We start from the raw sequence: 16,773 nt of genomic DNA, 5'->3' as shown, positions 1-16,773 counted from the left end.
CTGACTGGGGTAAGGTGAAATCTTAAAGTGGTTTTAATTTGAATTTCCCTAAATACTAGTGATATTGAACATCTTTTAAGATGCTTCTTAGCCATCTTTAATTCTTCTTTTGAGAACTCTCTGTTCAGCTCTTTAGTCCCTCTTTTAATTGGGTTACTTCTTTTCTTTATTCTTTGTTTTTTGAGTTCATTTTGTATTTTGATGCTAAACCTCTGTGAGATGTGTTGCTAGTGAAGATTTTCTCCCATTCTGTGGGATTTCTGTTCCCTTCCCTGGTTGTCTCCTTTGATGTACAGAAGCTTTTTAGTTTAATGAGGTCCCACATGTTAATTCTTGCCCTTGTTTCCTGGGCTATTGGTGTCCGGTTTAGAAAGTCCTTTCCTTCACTTATATCTTTTAGGTTATTGCCAATGTTTTCTTCTAACAGTTTCAGAGTTTCAGGCTTCACATTAAAGTCTTTGATCCATTTGGAGTTGACTTTTGTGCAAGGTGAAAGATAGGGGGTTAGTTTCATTCTTCTACAGGTGGAGATCCAGTTTTGCCAGCACCATCTGTTGAACATGCTGTCTTTCCTCCAGTGAATGTTCTTGGCCCCCTTGTCAAATATTGGGTGGCTGAAATTGCATGTACTCATATTTGGGTCTTCAATTTTGTTCCATTGATCTGTGGGTCTATTTTTGTGCCAGTACCATGTTGTTTTTATGACTATAGCTCTGTAATACAGTTTACAATCTGGTATAGTAATCCCCCCCCAGCATTGCTTTTAGTGTTTCGGGTTGCTTTGGCTCTCCGAGGTCTTTTGTTTTTCCATGTAAATCTTAGGATGTTTTTTTCTAATTCTGTAAAGAAGATCATTGGGATTTTGATGGGCATTGCATTGAATCTATAAATGGCTTTTAGTAGGATGGTCATTTTCACAATATTAACTCTTCCAATCCATGAGCATGGGAGGTCCTTCCATCTTCTGGTGTCTTCCTCAATCTTTTTCTTTAAAGATTTAAAATTTTCATTGTAGAGGTCTTTAAAGCTGGTTGGTCTAGGCTTCAGGTTCTGTTTTTTGATTTTATATTGGAGTGGCCATATTGATTTCATTGTCCTGCTCAGGAGTTCCCACAGAGGCCCAGTTGGATGAGGATCAGATGCTCTCAGGTTTTCTCCTAAGGACTGGCCCCTTCCAGGAAAGATGCTGCCCCCATGAAGCTGGGGAGCTGGGCCACCCAGAGATGCAAAGGTAGGTGGGGATGGGAAGAGGCCTGGAGGGCTCCCAGGGAATAGAGAGAGGAATTGGGTTGGTCTGAATGCAAAGAATCAGGAAGCAGTGTGGAGTCTGGACCAAGAGGTCAGTCCAGAGGTCTGGGGTGCCAAGATGAGGAATGTGCCAGTCCCCCTGCTAGAAGGAGAGATGGGGTGGGGGAGCTGGGAGGATGAATGAGACTGCGGGAGGCACTGTGGGGCTGGGCTGCCCAGGGATGCAAATGGAGGTGTGGACAGGAAGAGGCCCTGAGGGCTCCTGGGGACCAGAGGGAGGAATTGGGTTGGTCTGGATCTGTTACTTGTTTCTTGATGACTGGCATTCTGCCTGGGGTGAGATGGAATCTCAATGTAGTTTTAATGTGCATTTATCTAAGTTCCACAGAGAAAATTTTTAGTTAAGTCAATTTTGCATTTTCAGGACATACTCAGGAAATAATGTGTTGTTCCATTCATATAGTATTAGGTCAATTTATTAAAACTTTGTTAAACTTTGCATCTATACATATGAGGGATGTTAGCCTACAGTTTTCTTGTAATAACTTTAAATCATTTTGATTTTTTTCTTAAACATTTGATATTATTTATCAGTAAAAAATATTGTTTTGCTAAATGTTTTCTTTGCAGGAAGATTTTAAATGACATTCTATTTTTAGGAGATGCTAGGCTATTCAGTTTATTGTTTGCGTTTCGGTAGATTGTGCCTTTCAATAGTTTATTCATTTTATCAAATTTGTCAAATTTATATCCAAAAAATTGTCCAAGATATTTCTTTAACATCCTTTTAATACCTACATATTGAAGGATGCTACTTTTTTAAGCTTTTGATATTGTAATTTTTTTCACTTTTTTTTCTAATTGATTGACTAGAACATCATTAAAAATTTTTTTTAAATGACATAACCTTTTGGCATCCCAAGCTGGATGAGGGAAATTTCACGTGGTCTCATTTCAAGATGAAGAGTTACAGGCAATCAGTGGATGCTGAGGGAGGATCAGTTTCCTCCAGAGACTAGCTCTCCCTGAAAGGTCATCTAATCCTAAGTGGACAGCCCTAGACACAGGTACACATGAGTACCTCTAAATGAACTCAGTGCATTTTATATGTGTGTGTGAGTGTGTGTGTGTATAATGTATGCATATATATGTAACAATAATCAAAGAAGAAGACAAGAAATTGAGAGGGAGTTGGGGAACATGGGAGGAACTGGAGCAGGACTGGGAGAGATAGAAAGAATGCAAATATAATACTCATGTATGGAATTCTAAGAAAAAAACACAAAACCCCACACCAAAAAAACCCTATGATTAATCAAGTCAAATTTTTTTTTCAGAGCCAGTTTTTAGTATTGATTTTTTTATTGCCTATTTGTTTCATTTCAGTGATTTCTGTTTTGAACTTTGTCATCCTTTTTCTGTTAGAGTCCTGTTCAATTTGCCCTTTTCTTTCTAGTTTCTTAGGGTGAAAGCTTGGATCATTACTTTGAAATCTTTTAACTTTTTATTTTAAGTTGAAAGGTGAGGCTTTGATTTAACTACTTTGAAAATTTCCAACTTGTCATTCTAGGCATTTGTGTATGAACGCCCTTCTCAGTTCTGGCTTAGCTCCGTCCCACAGCCCCTGATATATTGCACTTTCATTTTTATTTTCTTTAAATAGCTCTTCAATTTCCCTTTTGAGTTCTTCTTTGATCTATGAGTTATTTTAGAAGGTACTAGTTTCTGTACATTTGGGAGATTTTTTTTCCTCATTTTTATTTATTTTTTAAAAGGAGCTATTTTAATTATTTTTAAATTATGTCTATGTGTGTGTCATCTGTGTGTGAGTACATGCATGTGAGTAGGTGCTCTTGAGACTAGAGGAAGCTGCTTGGAGACATGTATCCCTGCTTGTGAACCACTTCATGTGGGTTCTGGGAACTGACCATAGTGTATATGCTCTTAAACATTGAACCACCTCACCTCCCTAGCACCTCGTTTTGATTTCTAATATGATTCTGTTTGGTCAGGTAATGCGTTCTGTATGTTTTTGTATTTGATGACTTATGCACAATGGCATGACTTTTGTCTGCACAGTAGATGTTCTATGTAGATTTCAAAAGAAGATGGACTTTGCTTTTTAGTTAAGTAAATTTTATAAATTTCCATTAGCTTTAATTGTGAATATTTTTAAAATTTTCCATGTCTTTACTAGTTTTTTTCCTATTGATTATGTCAGTTATTGGCACCTCTGACAGTTGTGGGTTCTTCTATTTTCCATTGATGGCCTACCAGATTTTGTTTTGATATATTTTTGAAAAAATGTTATGAGGCACATAAATTAATGATTTTCACATCTGTTTGATGAACTGAACTTTCATCATTATACAGTTGACCTTTTGTCACTGATAATATTCTTTGTTCTGGAAACTACTTCTGCTGATCCTAATAGACTCACTCCAGCTTAAAAAAATCAGTATTAGTATGCTAGATCTGCTTTCATCTGCTTGTCTCATTTAATTTAAAGTGAGTTTCTTGTACGGAGCATCTGTTTGAGTTGTGTTTTCTAAAATACCTACTCTGACAATCTTTTCATTGGTGTTCTTAAAAATTAAAAAAAAAGGTTTATTTTTATTTTATGTGTATGCGTATTATGCTTACCTGTATGTAAGTCCACCCATGTCGTGCAGTGCCTGAAGAGGACAGAAAAGGGCATCAGATCCCCTGGAACTGGGGTTATGGACTGTTGTTAGCTGCCATGTGGGTGCTGGGATTAGAACCCAAGTCTTCAGCAAGAACAGCTAGTGCTCTTAATGCCTCAGCCCTCTCTCCAGCCCCTCACATTTAAATTTTTAAAAATTCACTTTTATTTGTGCGTGTGTGTGTGTGTGTGTGTGTGTGTGTGTGTGTATGTGTGGAGAGAGAGAGACAGAGACAGAGACAGAGACAGAGAGAGGGAGAGAATGTGTGCTATGTGGAGGTCAGCTGACAACTTTTGGGAGTCAGTTCTTTTCACTGTGGGTTCTGGGGCATGGACTCAGGGCATCGGGTTTGCATGACAAGCACTGTTACTCAATGAGCCGTTTCACTGTCTCTAGACCATTCACATTTAAAGTGGTTATTACTGTAGTTGAGTTTAAATTTATCACTTTGCTGTTTATTTTACATGTGCTTCTTGTTCTTTGTTTTATTTTCCTTTGTCTTTTTGATAGGTTTTCTAAATGATTCGATTTTATCATCTTTATTGACTTATAACTCATTGCTCTTCTGTGTTTTGCTTCTTGAGATTTTTCACTCTTTTATGTAGGACCAGGTTTACTCTTAGCATCATCATCTAATATTTCTATTTTACATAATTATACATGCAGGCTTAAACAGAAGCAGGCTTGGTTTCTTTGGCTAGAACATTTCATAGGCAGTGTTATGTATTCCCACTGAGGTATGTAACACATGGTCTCTATTTTTACAATGTTAATAACCATTGATAATTATTGTCTAAGTCCATTAATTCATAAGGCATTGCAAAACATTATTTTAAAAAATCTGTTATTCCTTTTTTATAATAGGCTGGGATAACTCTGTAAACAAAATCCATTTTTTACTATTTGGTTAACTTGAGAAACATCATATAAGAAGGACAGGGCAAATACTTAATTCTTTTTCTTTACCAGTTTTAAACATAAAGAATTCATTTTCTAACATTTTACCACAATGATCAATGAATCGTTAGTTCCATGGTCATTTTCTCTTTGATTCATTATTAACTCATGGACATTAATTATTTTCTATTTCTGATAAACTTTTCTGCTTTCTCTAAGGGGCCCTTTTTGAGTTAGACCCTGTCCCCAAAAAATAAAAATGAAAATGAAAATAATAAAAAGTTTAAAAATCCAAATTAAAATGAAATGATATATATGTACAAAAATTTCACAATCATACTCACTGTTTTATATGCAAACTCCAAGAATAAAAAAATCCAAAATATAAAGCAAAACTTACTTTACAGTTAGTTGGGTTTGAATAATTCAATTTAATTAGTTGGATAGTATCTGTTCAAAGAAGTTATGTGCAATACAAACTTCATTTTTATAATCTTCTCTAAACATGGCCTTTGAAAAGTTGGCTTATGTATACACAGGATACATTTTACTTATTTCTTTGATTACATTTATTTGTGTGTGTGTGTGTGTGTGCGCGCGCGCGCACGCGCGTGTGCATGTGTATGGTCTGCATGTGGCAGTCAGAGGACAACTTGGACAATTTGCAATAGTTGGTTCTCTCCTTCCACCATGGATTGAACTCATGTCATTACGCTTGGCAGCAAGCACCTTTACTTGCGGAGCCATCTTGCTGACCTTACAGGGGGCATTTAAAAATTCTTACAGAGCTCAAATATTCTTAGACTTGAAAGGGAAATTTAACAGTTGCCTTATTGGAGTGCTAAAATAATTTTGCCTAATTGCTAGTGATCAAAGTTGAAAGTGAAAAAAATTCCATTAGTTTTCGACATTTCATCCTCTAATTAACATTTTGAGAGTCTGAAGAGTAACTGGTACTTAGAAAGACAAATTTTTTCCACATTTATTGCATACAATTACATTTCTAATCTGATGTGTTAGCAAATGGAATATTTGTGTCTCTGTTCCTCAAAGGCAGAGTAATTTATAGCATCAACTCCAATTAGCTTTCCAACTTGTGAAACACTGCCCATTATCCATCCTTGTAATTTTAATTTTTCAATTGCAAAGGCTCCAACTGTTAAAATAAGAAATAAGGTGTGAGACTAATCATGTTTTATTTTTAATTAGCAGCAAAGTCTAATCCCCATGCCTTCGACAGTAACAGTGACCTTGCCCTAGAGTTGATGGGAAAAATAAGTAAAATAATGTAAAGTGTTTAGCATGCAGTTCTTCTGTAAAATTGTCTTTTTTGTGCTTTTCTTATTCTTTCCTCTTTTTGTAGACAGGGTCTTTCTCTGTAAGTTTCTATATACCTGAAGCTGACCTTGGAGTCACTCACTGTCCTCCTGTCTCCCCTTCTGAATGTTAAGATTGTAGGCATGTGGCACTGCACACCGTTACTGTCTTTCTTCACTGCTTCATATACACAGGACATTGATTTTATTTAAAAAAATTACAACTTCTCAGCCAGGCATGGTGGCGCTCGCTTTTAATCCCAGCACTCGGGAGGCAGAGGCAGGCAGATCTCTGTGAGTTCAAGGCCAGCCAGGTCTACATAGTGAGTTCCAGGACAGCTGGGGCTACAGGGAGACCCTGTCTCAAAAAGACCAAAAAGAAAAAAAAAATTACAACTTCTCACCAATCTCTGAGAGTGTTTTATTTTATGTCCAAGAGTGTATTGCCTGCATGTGTATAAGTGTACCTGTGTTGTGCTATGCCCGCAGAGGTCAGATAAAGGCATCAGATCCCCTGGAAGTGGAGTTATGGATGATTGTTAGCCTCTATGTTGGTGCTGGGAATCAAACCTAGATCCTCTGCAAGAGCAGTCAGGGATCTTAACCACTGAGCTATTTCTCCAGCCCCTAAGAGAGTGTTTTACTTACACGGTCTAGTATCTTTTTAGTGCCTCATCTTAGTTACAATGTATAATATATATAATTTACAGTAGTATTTTGCTTAAATAAGAAGAGATAATCTATAGTAAATGTATTTCCTCATTAATTTATAAAATCTTTTTGTTAACAGATTCACGGCTTGGTTAATGATATATAAGATCTCTATCAAAATTACGATGCAGAGCTCTATTGCTGGGCTAGGAATTTTCTTCATATGCTAGATTATAAGGACTCATTTTGACGAGTGGTAATTATACAGAGAATTAAAAAAAACCTGCAATAAAGTTATCCTACCTTAAACTCTGCTTGTAGTTAAGGTTTTTGAAATTTAATTTTTTCTCTGTGGTTGGAACATGGAAAGATGTTTCGTTAAGCATCTACAATTATTCTAAGTAGACAGGATTATGTATGCTTACCTATATTAGATGATTCTTCTAGTTTTGGAGCATATAAAAATTGCACAGTTTTAAAAACTCTTGCTCTGTCACATATTTACTTGGTTGTTGATGCTTGTTATTTATTTATTTTGCTAAATATTAAATATCTGATTGTGAATTTGATTTTGCACAGAGCCTCCTGCCCTATAGTTTAGTCTCTCTCATGCAAGCTTAGTCTGCATTCAATCCTGCTTTCTTTAAATAATGCTACATTTTATTGCTTTCTTTCGGAGTTTCCTATGGACCTTTCTGGTCTCTCTGTTTTGCTGGTGTGCTGGTGTCTGGGTGCCTGCTAAACTAGCATTTTTTTTTTTTTTTAGTTTGTTTTCAAACCAGGTTTTATAAGTACACGCTTCTCAATCATTGCCTTAAATGTACCTAGGTGGCTATCTGTAGGTCCTCATGTAAAAGAACTATATAAAATGTCAGTGAATAAGATTTTTCACAAAATTTGACACCTGCTTTATTACTGCAGTTACATTGATTTGCCTTTTAAATCTTTTATTTATCATTTAAAAATTATCTTTATTATATGTGTATGAGTGTTTTGTCTGCATGTATCTAAGTGCACCCATGTATGCAATGCCTGCAGAGGTCCAGAAGAGGGAGCTGGATCACCTGGAACTTGAGTTATATATGGTTGTTAGCTGCCATGTGAATGCTGGGAACCGAACCCAGGTCCTCTGCAAGAGCAGCCAGTGCACTTAACCCCTGAGCCATCTCTCCAGCCCCCTTTTTTATCCAAGACTAAGAACATGACACAGTAGGAACTATCTTAGCCATTAAAGACAACTGAAATATCCTTCCAACTGACCAACCCATCAATGATAAAAAGGTAGTTGTGATCCAGCCTGAAGTTGTTTGTAGAGGTAAATAGAAAAAAATTCTCTTACTTAAATGGGACATCTATATCACACTTCTTGTCCCTAAATTTGGGGATCATCATGGAAGAGGGGGCAAAAAGGATTTTAAGAGCCAGAGGTGGTGGACTGCTGTGAAACACTGTTTTCTCGTCATGACAAGGATGTGACATATGAACTCACAGTGGCTGTGAAAGCACTCACAAGACCTACACAAGACCAAACCAGCCAAATTCCACCATAGATGGGGGTGCTCATGAAGCCCCACCCCTAGGTGAGGAGACACTGGCAACTGGTAGCTTCTGGGGGAGGGAGAGACCGTTTTCCTCAGGGACAGAGCCCTGATAGGCTTCTCGTGCTCTGGCAGACGGCCCCAGACCCATGCATCTACTGGCAGCACTGAGTGAATTCAGGAGGCTTAAAACAGAGTATGTGAATTGAGAGGGAAAAATGGTGGAGGAAGGTTGGAGGGGAGGGAGAGGAAGGAATGGGATGGATTTGATCAAAACATTATATGCATGTATGATATTCTCAAACAATACATTAAAAAATTAAGACCCTCCCAAAGAAATGCCCTTACATAGCTTTTGTGTATAGTTTTCCATTTTCCAGTGGTTGTGTGCCTACAGTGTGATATAGCATACTACAATAAAATCCTGTTTATCAAATGCATGAGGATATTGGGAACACACACTGAGGACTGTGCTGTTTACCTGGTTTCCTAATGCTCACTAATGCCTAGGCCATTTCATACTTTTATTGAACCTGGAAGCTGTGGGTCCTGAAGGAGGCTGATGTTTGCTTTTCATTTGCGGACTGAGTTAGTCAACACACATTTGTTATCAGTATTTGATGAGTAGGAGCCCGGAGCCTGGGGACTCAGCAAAAAATTAGTTGTTAGTTAATGGGTCTGCATTCAAGGAGCTTGCTGAGAGTGCTTTCAGCCTGCCTCTGCTGGCCTCAGGTTGTGAGGAGCTGTGAGGGGAGCAGGCAGAAGGGTGGGCTGCCATGGATGGAGGTTGGGACTGTAACTGAGACAGGCTAGAGTGGGGATTTCAGCTGGGACCTGAGGTATATTGCAGTCATCTCTCCTTTGTTTTATAAAAAATATTTATTTAAATTTGTGTGTGTGTGTGTGTGTGTGTGTGTGTGTGTGTGTGTGTACCTGTGGAGCCAAGAAGAGGGCACCAGGTCCTTTGGAGCTAGAGTTACCAGTGGTTGTGAGCTGGTGATGAGGGGGTTGGAAACCAAACCCAGGTCCTCTAGAACAGCAAGCACTCTTACCTGCTGAGCCGGCTCCCCAGCCCCATGCTGCACTCATATCTGCTGTCTTCAGCCTGCTGCCTCTTGCTTCCTCTCACTGTTCGTCCCTTCCCCTGTCTTCCACTCATCTTTCAAGATGTAGCTCACTTGTTTTCTCCTTCTGGAAGCTCTCTGGTGTGCAGTCAGATTGCTTCTCCCTGTCTCCTGGAGTTGTATTTTGCTTTCTTCATGGTGTTCGCCACATAGTACTGTCGTTCTGTGCCACCCTGTCTCTCCACAGACTGTGAACCACCATCTGTGTCCTGAGTTGATTTTCACCATGTCATTTTTTAAGTTAAATGGATCAGTGCTGTGTGACAGAGGCACTATTGTATGACCAGTGTATAGTAAGTATGCAGTGTGTGTTGACTTATAGTGAATGGAAAGGTTTCTGTCTGCATTTCTTACCACATGGCCATCTGATACCTGGTCTCTCCACAGACTGTGAACCACCATCTGTGTCCTGAGTTGATTTTCACCATGTCATTTTTTAAGTTAAATGGATCAGTGCTGTGTGACAGAGGCACTATTGTATGACCAGTGTATAGTAAGTATGCAGTGTGTGTTGACTTATAGTGAATGGAAAGGTTTCTGTCTGCATTTCTTACCACATGGCCATCTGATACCTGCTTTTGAGTTGGCCTGTAGTTATTCCAGCCCTATTAAGAAATTGCTTCGGGGCTGGAGAGATGGCTCAGTGGTTAAGAGCACTGACTGCTCTTGCAGAGGACCAGAGTTCAATTCTAAGCACCCACATGGCAGCTACGAACCATCCTTAACTCCAGTTCCAGGGGAATCAGAAGCTCTCTTCTGACCTCTGTGGCATTGCACTACTTGGACCCAGGTTCAATTCCCAGCACCTACATGGTAGCTAACAACCATCTACAACTCCAGTTCCAGGGGATCCGATGCTCTCTTCTGATCTCTATGAGCACTGCATGACACGGGCGCATTTACACACATGTGGGTAATACAGTCATACACATAAAATAAAAATAATAAATAAAATTTTAAAAAAGAAATTGCCTCATATCTGCTTCAGTTTGTAAAAGCACCTGGCCATTCTGACAATAAAACTGCTGACCCTTTTGTTGTGCAGTACAATTTCAGAACCTGCAACTATGTACCAAAATGCAAAAGCAAAGGAAATCATTCTTGGAATTTCCTTTAAGTTTCTAATAGGGAAACTAGTTATCCCACCAGGTCTATGGACACATTTCCAAAGTTAAGCAAATGAGAAGCTTCTGGGTCAGAGCTTTATCAGGCTCTTTACAGCAAACAACTCCAGCTTCCGAAAGGATGCCCCGGCTCGAGTGCTCTCTAAAGGCAACGCTGGCCCTGGCGACGTTTCTTTCAACAAATCCGATTTTCTCGTTGTGCACCCCCTGGCTTTTTGTCCGTGGTTTATGCATTAGATGTGAAAGGGATCAGAGTCTTTCTGGCACTTCCCACCCTACTGTGGGATGTTGAAAGGTCTGAGCAGGGGATGGGGAGTTAGCTCAATAGGTAAAGCACTTGCCATATCAGCATGAGGATGAGCTCAGAGCCCCAGCATCCATATAAAAAGCCAGGGGTCACTGATGAGGATGTGGAGATGGGAGGATCCCTGGGGTTTGCTGGTCAGCCAGTCTAGCCCCATTGATAGGCCCCAGGTTCAGTGAGAGACTCTGCTTAAGAAAATAAGGTGAAGAATGATTGAAGAAGACATCTGATGTCAACTTCTGGCCCCCATACACATGAGCATACATGAGCACATGCACTTGAATACACATGCATGCACACATGAACATGCACACAGAGTCTATAGGAATGCCTTAATGCTATTTAAATGATACTTTCCAGAATTTGGTTGCTTCTTGGTCTCCTACCTTCAGTGTCTTTAGTATTTATTTTTAAACTCTAGCAAATGACTGCAGACACATAAAGTATAGTGGTATTTGTTATTATTATTATTTTAACATTTAACCCTTTTTAATTTTTTCATTTCTTTCCTTTTGTCTTTAATATTATTTATTAATGTTTTCATAAAATAGCTCTTAATCAAATTTTGACCCCCTTCCCCATCTCTTCCCCCATAGCTCCCCATTCCCACCAGACCCATGCATTCTGTCATATATGTTAAATCCTATCTGGTCAAGTATTTGTATCCAGATGTCCTTAGGAGCAAGTTCATCCCTTGAAGTCTAGTCAGCCCATCTAGAGATCTTAAAGATCTACTCACCCTCATCCAGAGTAGTCAGTTACCAACAGTTCCAGGCTAAGGCCGGGCCTGCCACTCATTTCCCTCACTCCACATCGGGTCTGATTGAGTCGGCATAGGTGTTATGCACTATGCCAACACTGCCACAAGTTCATGCGGGCAAGCTTCCAGTGACCTGAAAGCCTCTGTTTCCCTATGTCCATGGACAAGCTCTGGCTCTTACAATCTTTCCACACCCTCCTGTGCAATGGTCCCTGAGCCATGTGTGGGTGAGGTTTAATACAGGAGTCCTATCCTGGGACACACACTCTGAGTCTCTTACTATCTTAAACTTAGCCAGTTGTGGTCTTCTGTGTATCTCACACACTGTTGCATAAGGAAGCTTCACTGGTGAGAGTTGAGGGATGCACAAGTATTCTCTCCACCGCAGTTCCACTATGTTCCATGAGACTTAGGTGTAGAGGTTCCACTGTAGATGTGTCATGTACGGCTGGGCATCTCTCAGATATATAGTCCCTGTGTATAACCAGTTGTGGAACTCTGCAGTAGCCTCCATCTGTTGCACAGAGAGGCTTCTTTGACTAGTGGTGTACTTGTTTGTAAATATAAGGATCCATATTTAGCATATGGTAAGAAATTTCATTTTTCTAGAGATATGATAGAGATAGGGTTTCTCTAGGATCTGTGACCTCTCCAACCATGTATATTTGGCTATAATTACAGTGCCACCCATGAGGTCCCTCCCACTGAAAGCATTTAAGTCCAATTAGATAGCTGTTAGTTACCCCCTTCCCCAAATACCAGTGCCACTACTACACCAACAGGTAGTTTGCTGTGCCAGTGGTTGTAGTTATTAGGCTTTAGAGATAGGTTGGGCCATTGGTTGATTTTCTCCCTTAGCAGCTTGCGTAGTATCTAGAACTATGAGAGTTAGTCTTCAGAGAGAAGGGTTCCAGGTTGGTTCCAGCTCCATTGTTCCAAGTCCTGTGACCAAAGTACGTCATGTCTTCAGCAGTAGGGTCTTACCTTCAAGTTCTGGGCTCAATCAGGGGCTCAGGCAATAGCCCGTGTTATTTTGGGAGTCTTTTGGACTACACTGACCAGCAACTTGATGGGAGGTCCCTCCTGTCTGGCATTGTGCTCCTTGCCATACAGCCCCCAGGTATGCAGATGCACACAACATGTGTATTTCTCAGAGGGTTCCTGAGCCAACACATTTCCCTGTTTCCCACACCAAGCTCCATTCATGTCTCCTCCCCCCTGCCCGTCCGACCTGCCTCCTCTCTCCCCTGTCTAAATTCCCCACCCTCCCCCAACAACCTGCATTCCACCATCCTCCCTCTCCTAAGTTCCCTTCTCCCACTCCCATGATCCCCTGCATGTCTTTCCCCCATCCTCTCCCGGCTGAACACCTCCACTTCCTCACCTCCCCACTGGTAACATCTGTTCCCTACTAACCCCCTTTTTCAGGCTCTTTCCTTTACCTTTGGGTTTCCTTTCCATTTAACTGGCTCCTGGTGTTATATCAGGATATATACCCACCTATGAGGGATTGGTGCTATATTATTTAAAAAAATTTTTTTAATAACCACATGATTAGAAGAAGCATTTCACTATAGCTTTAACATATTCAATAACAATTTCCAGAGCAAGAATACATCTCTTTCAAAAGTGGCTGTAAATTTTTAGGTTCACAGTTAAATTAATACAGTTATACAATATTGAACTCAGTATAGACCCTGTAAGACATAAAATTGAATGAGTTTTTAACCTTTAAAAAAGATCTCCATTTCATTTTAAAATATGCTGTTTCCTACAGAAAGACTCATTTTTAAATGCTGCTAACATTCAGATGTTTGCACATGTGTCTCTAATCTCTATATATCTGATGATTACTAGTCACAGTTGGTTATACTTGGATCCTTGGCACCTGAGTATGGATATAAAGTCATCAGGTAGATTTCAATGGTAATGTTTATCACCTCTACTAATAACATGAAGTAAATTTTTATGCTTCCTCCTCAAATATGTCATTTTTATTTGTTGATTTTTTGTGTGCATATCATACAGAACATCCCAAACAATCTTATTCATCTATATTCCCACTTCCCAAATGGCACCCTCCTATAGCCCCCCCCCACCACTGGAGCCCATATACTGTCATCCCTGTTACTGTCCACTGTGTTGTCGGCACCCCCAGCCATTCCCCAGTGCAAGTCCATTGCTGAATCTAGTCAGCCTATCTAGAGATCCTTGTTTAAAAAATATTTTATTATTTTTATTTGATGTGTGTGAGTATATTACCTGCATGTATGTAAGTGCACTCCTGCTGTGCAATGCCTGCAGAGGACAGAAAAGGTTGATGGATCACCTAAAACTGGAGTTACAGACAGTTGTTAGCTGCCATGTTGGTGCTGGGATTTGAACCCGGCTTGTCTGCAATAACAGCCAGTGTTCTTAACCACCAAGCCATCTCTCTAGCCCCTATTATTTTTTAAATATTTTATTTATTAGTTTTATTTTATTTATTAGTTTTATTTTACATTGCCTGCATGTATGTAAGTGCACCTGTGTCGTGCAGTGCCCACAGAGATCAGAAGAGGGCATTGGATCCTGGAACTGGAGTTACTTATTGTTGTTAGCCACCATGTAGGTGCTGGGAATCGAACTCAAGTTCTCTGGGAGAGCAGTTAGTGCTTTTAACTGCTGAGCCATCTCTCCAGCCACATGGTATTATTATTAAAAACGGGCTTATGCACATTTAGTATGAAGACTAAGTTGTACCCACTGCACCCACACCAAACTGCAGGACTATATACTGCATAGTTTGGTGCTCAGTCCTGGCCACTCTAAGCCGGTGTTCAGGAATCCTCCAGACAGTTCTCAGCCTTCGTGTTTCCTGCTTACACAGCAAGAGTCTCTTCCTCTTTGTGCAGAGCGACCTGGTACTACAGTCCTTATTTCGACCTGATACTACAGTCCTCATTTTGGCAGAGTTATGACCCCAACACCGCTACAGAGACTGAAGGCTGACCTTAGCCATACGTCATTCACTTTAGAGGGCACTGCCATGAAGCCACTTTCATTTGCGTTCAGCTAAGCATTCTCATTAGGGCTGCATAGACCATCAAGACTTCTTGTCAAAGCAAGATCTCTTGTGACACCTTAAGTGAGTTTCTAAATCACCTGGGACTTGTTTGTCTTCCAAAACTGGAGAATGATCCAGCTTAAAAAAAAAATCTCCTTTGTCTAATTCAGATCCAAGATTTTTTATAATTAAATTTTTGTGCATTTCATACAAAACATCTTAATCATGTTTATACCCCCTCCCCTCTCTGTAACCCCCCATAGCCTACCTACCCCACCAGATTTCATGCATTCTGTCATAAACGTTAAGGCCTATAGCAGCTCTAAGATTTTATGAATAAAAGCTGAGTGAATAACATTTCTATCTTTTCCTTCTCTTCCCTTTTCTTTAATTAACCTTGTGAAAATCTGGAAGAATAGTGGAAGTTGCTAATTTCTTTTCCTATTTGATTCCTACACTCAGATTGGGTTTGGAAATCCCTGCACAAAGACTTGTGGCCACCCTGGCTAGGCAACAAGCTCCCCGTGGTAACAGGCATTTCCTGTGTGTGCTCTCCTGCCCTCTACACTAAAGATTGCACTCTGGCTTGTCAAGATAGCCGAGCGATCTTCCAGAAAGCAAGTGTTTTTCTGTCTTTGCCCTGTCACCCTGGTATCTACATTGCTCTTGGTCTTGCTTGATGGGCTCTAGGCATGCTTCTAGAGGGCGCTAAGCTCTTCCCTACCTCAGGGCATTTGGACACCTTCCCCTCGACTTCACTTATTCTCTGTGTTTCCGCCATAACTTCTCCTCTTTTCGCTGCGTCCCCTTTTCATTCTTTGAATCTCAGTTTAAATGTGACTTTTCAAAGGAACACTTCCCTACCACCCAATGAAAGCAGCTTAATACTCTATCACACAAATGTATACAGTGTAAACCTGTCTTTAGTTGTAGTTTGTAAGTTTTTATTTTTTGTTTCCTTTTCTATGATCTGCTTCCCCCATGAAACTGTCCAAGCCTTATTTCCTTATCAGTGCATGTCCAATGCCCAGTACTTGATACCTCTGTTGGATGGATGAAAGACCATTATCCCTCATTAGTAATTTTATCTGAACTTCCTGTTGATCTCTTAGATTTCCTGTGCATCATCAGCTAGAGAGATGAGCTCTATCACTAGAATGAAAAGATTGTTTTATGGGGTAAGTAGTCCAAATTCTTGGTTTTGAGTGCTTTGTTTTTTAAAATATGAAAAACATTGTCTTCTCATGTCTCTTTTATCCATAGATTGGAAACAAAGGAATCTATAAAGGCATCTGTGAATTGAACGTTCTTCTGTCTTGGATTAAAGAGCTCCTGGGAAACATTCAGTAATTAAAAAGCCAAGTACATTGATTTAGCAGTTCTTTTAAAACACAAGGAGAAATAGAAATCAATTAAGCCAAGTACATTGATTATTTAACAATTCTTTTGAAATACAAGTAGAGCCACTAGAAATCAATTTATAACACCATATTTCTTTTGAAAATTTTGTACATATATTGCTGACAGCTATATTAGGTGGTTCAAAATTTATAGTAGTAAGGTTTTAGAGTTAAATTAATTGTTACTAAAGTGTCAGATTCCCCTGGAACCAGAGTTAAGGATGGTTCATAGCCGCTATGTGGGTGCTGGGAATTGAACTCAGGTCCTCTGCAAGAGCAGTCAGTGCTCTTAACTGCTGAGCCATCTCTCCAGCTCCATGAATGCATTCTTAACTAGGACACATGTACATATCTACCATGGAGGACGATCTTACAAACTTCCGGGTAGAATGTTCTTGTGCATTGGAAAAGGCTGTGTTTTAATGAATTTCCACTGCCTCATTTTGGTCCAACTTAGAAACACATGAAATTGGAAGCAGCTTATGTTAACCTACCCACAGATACCAGTTTAGTAAAAAGTCAAGCCATGACATTCAGGTTTCAAAATGCTTTCAGGTTTCCTGTCACTTTTTCCAGAGATGGAGGAACCAACCTGGCTCACCTACCAGTCATCCCATGGCTCTAATGAGGACGCCACCCTGGTCATATGGCCTTTGTCCTTCTTGGACAGCCCTGGTCAGG

At 39.8% G+C, this 16,773-nt stretch overlaps 1 protein-coding gene across 1 annotated transcript in view; it reads left to right on the top strand.

Moving 5' to 3' along the window:
• Il26 (interleukin 26) overlaps positions 1-16,042 on the top strand; it is a 37,825-nt gene extending 21,783 nt beyond the window's left edge. The window contains 2 exon segments of the mRNA XM_008846981.1: positions 15,805-15,870; positions 15,956-16,042. Of these exon segments, the coding sequence (XP_008845203.1) occupies positions 15,805-15,870; positions 15,956-16,042 (153 nt within the window).
• The last annotated feature ends 731 nt before the right edge of the window (positions 16,043-16,773 follow it).

This window comes from Nannospalax galili, unplaced genomic scaffold (assembly GCF_000622305.1).
Source record: "Nannospalax galili isolate Female #2095 unplaced genomic scaffold, S.galili_v1.0 scaffold463, whole genome shotgun sequence".
NCBI lineage: Eukaryota > Metazoa > Chordata > Mammalia > Rodentia > Spalacidae > Nannospalax > Nannospalax galili.
The sequence above is the reverse complement of the archived record's forward strand: the minus strand, read 5'-3'. Positions and strand labels throughout refer to the sequence as shown.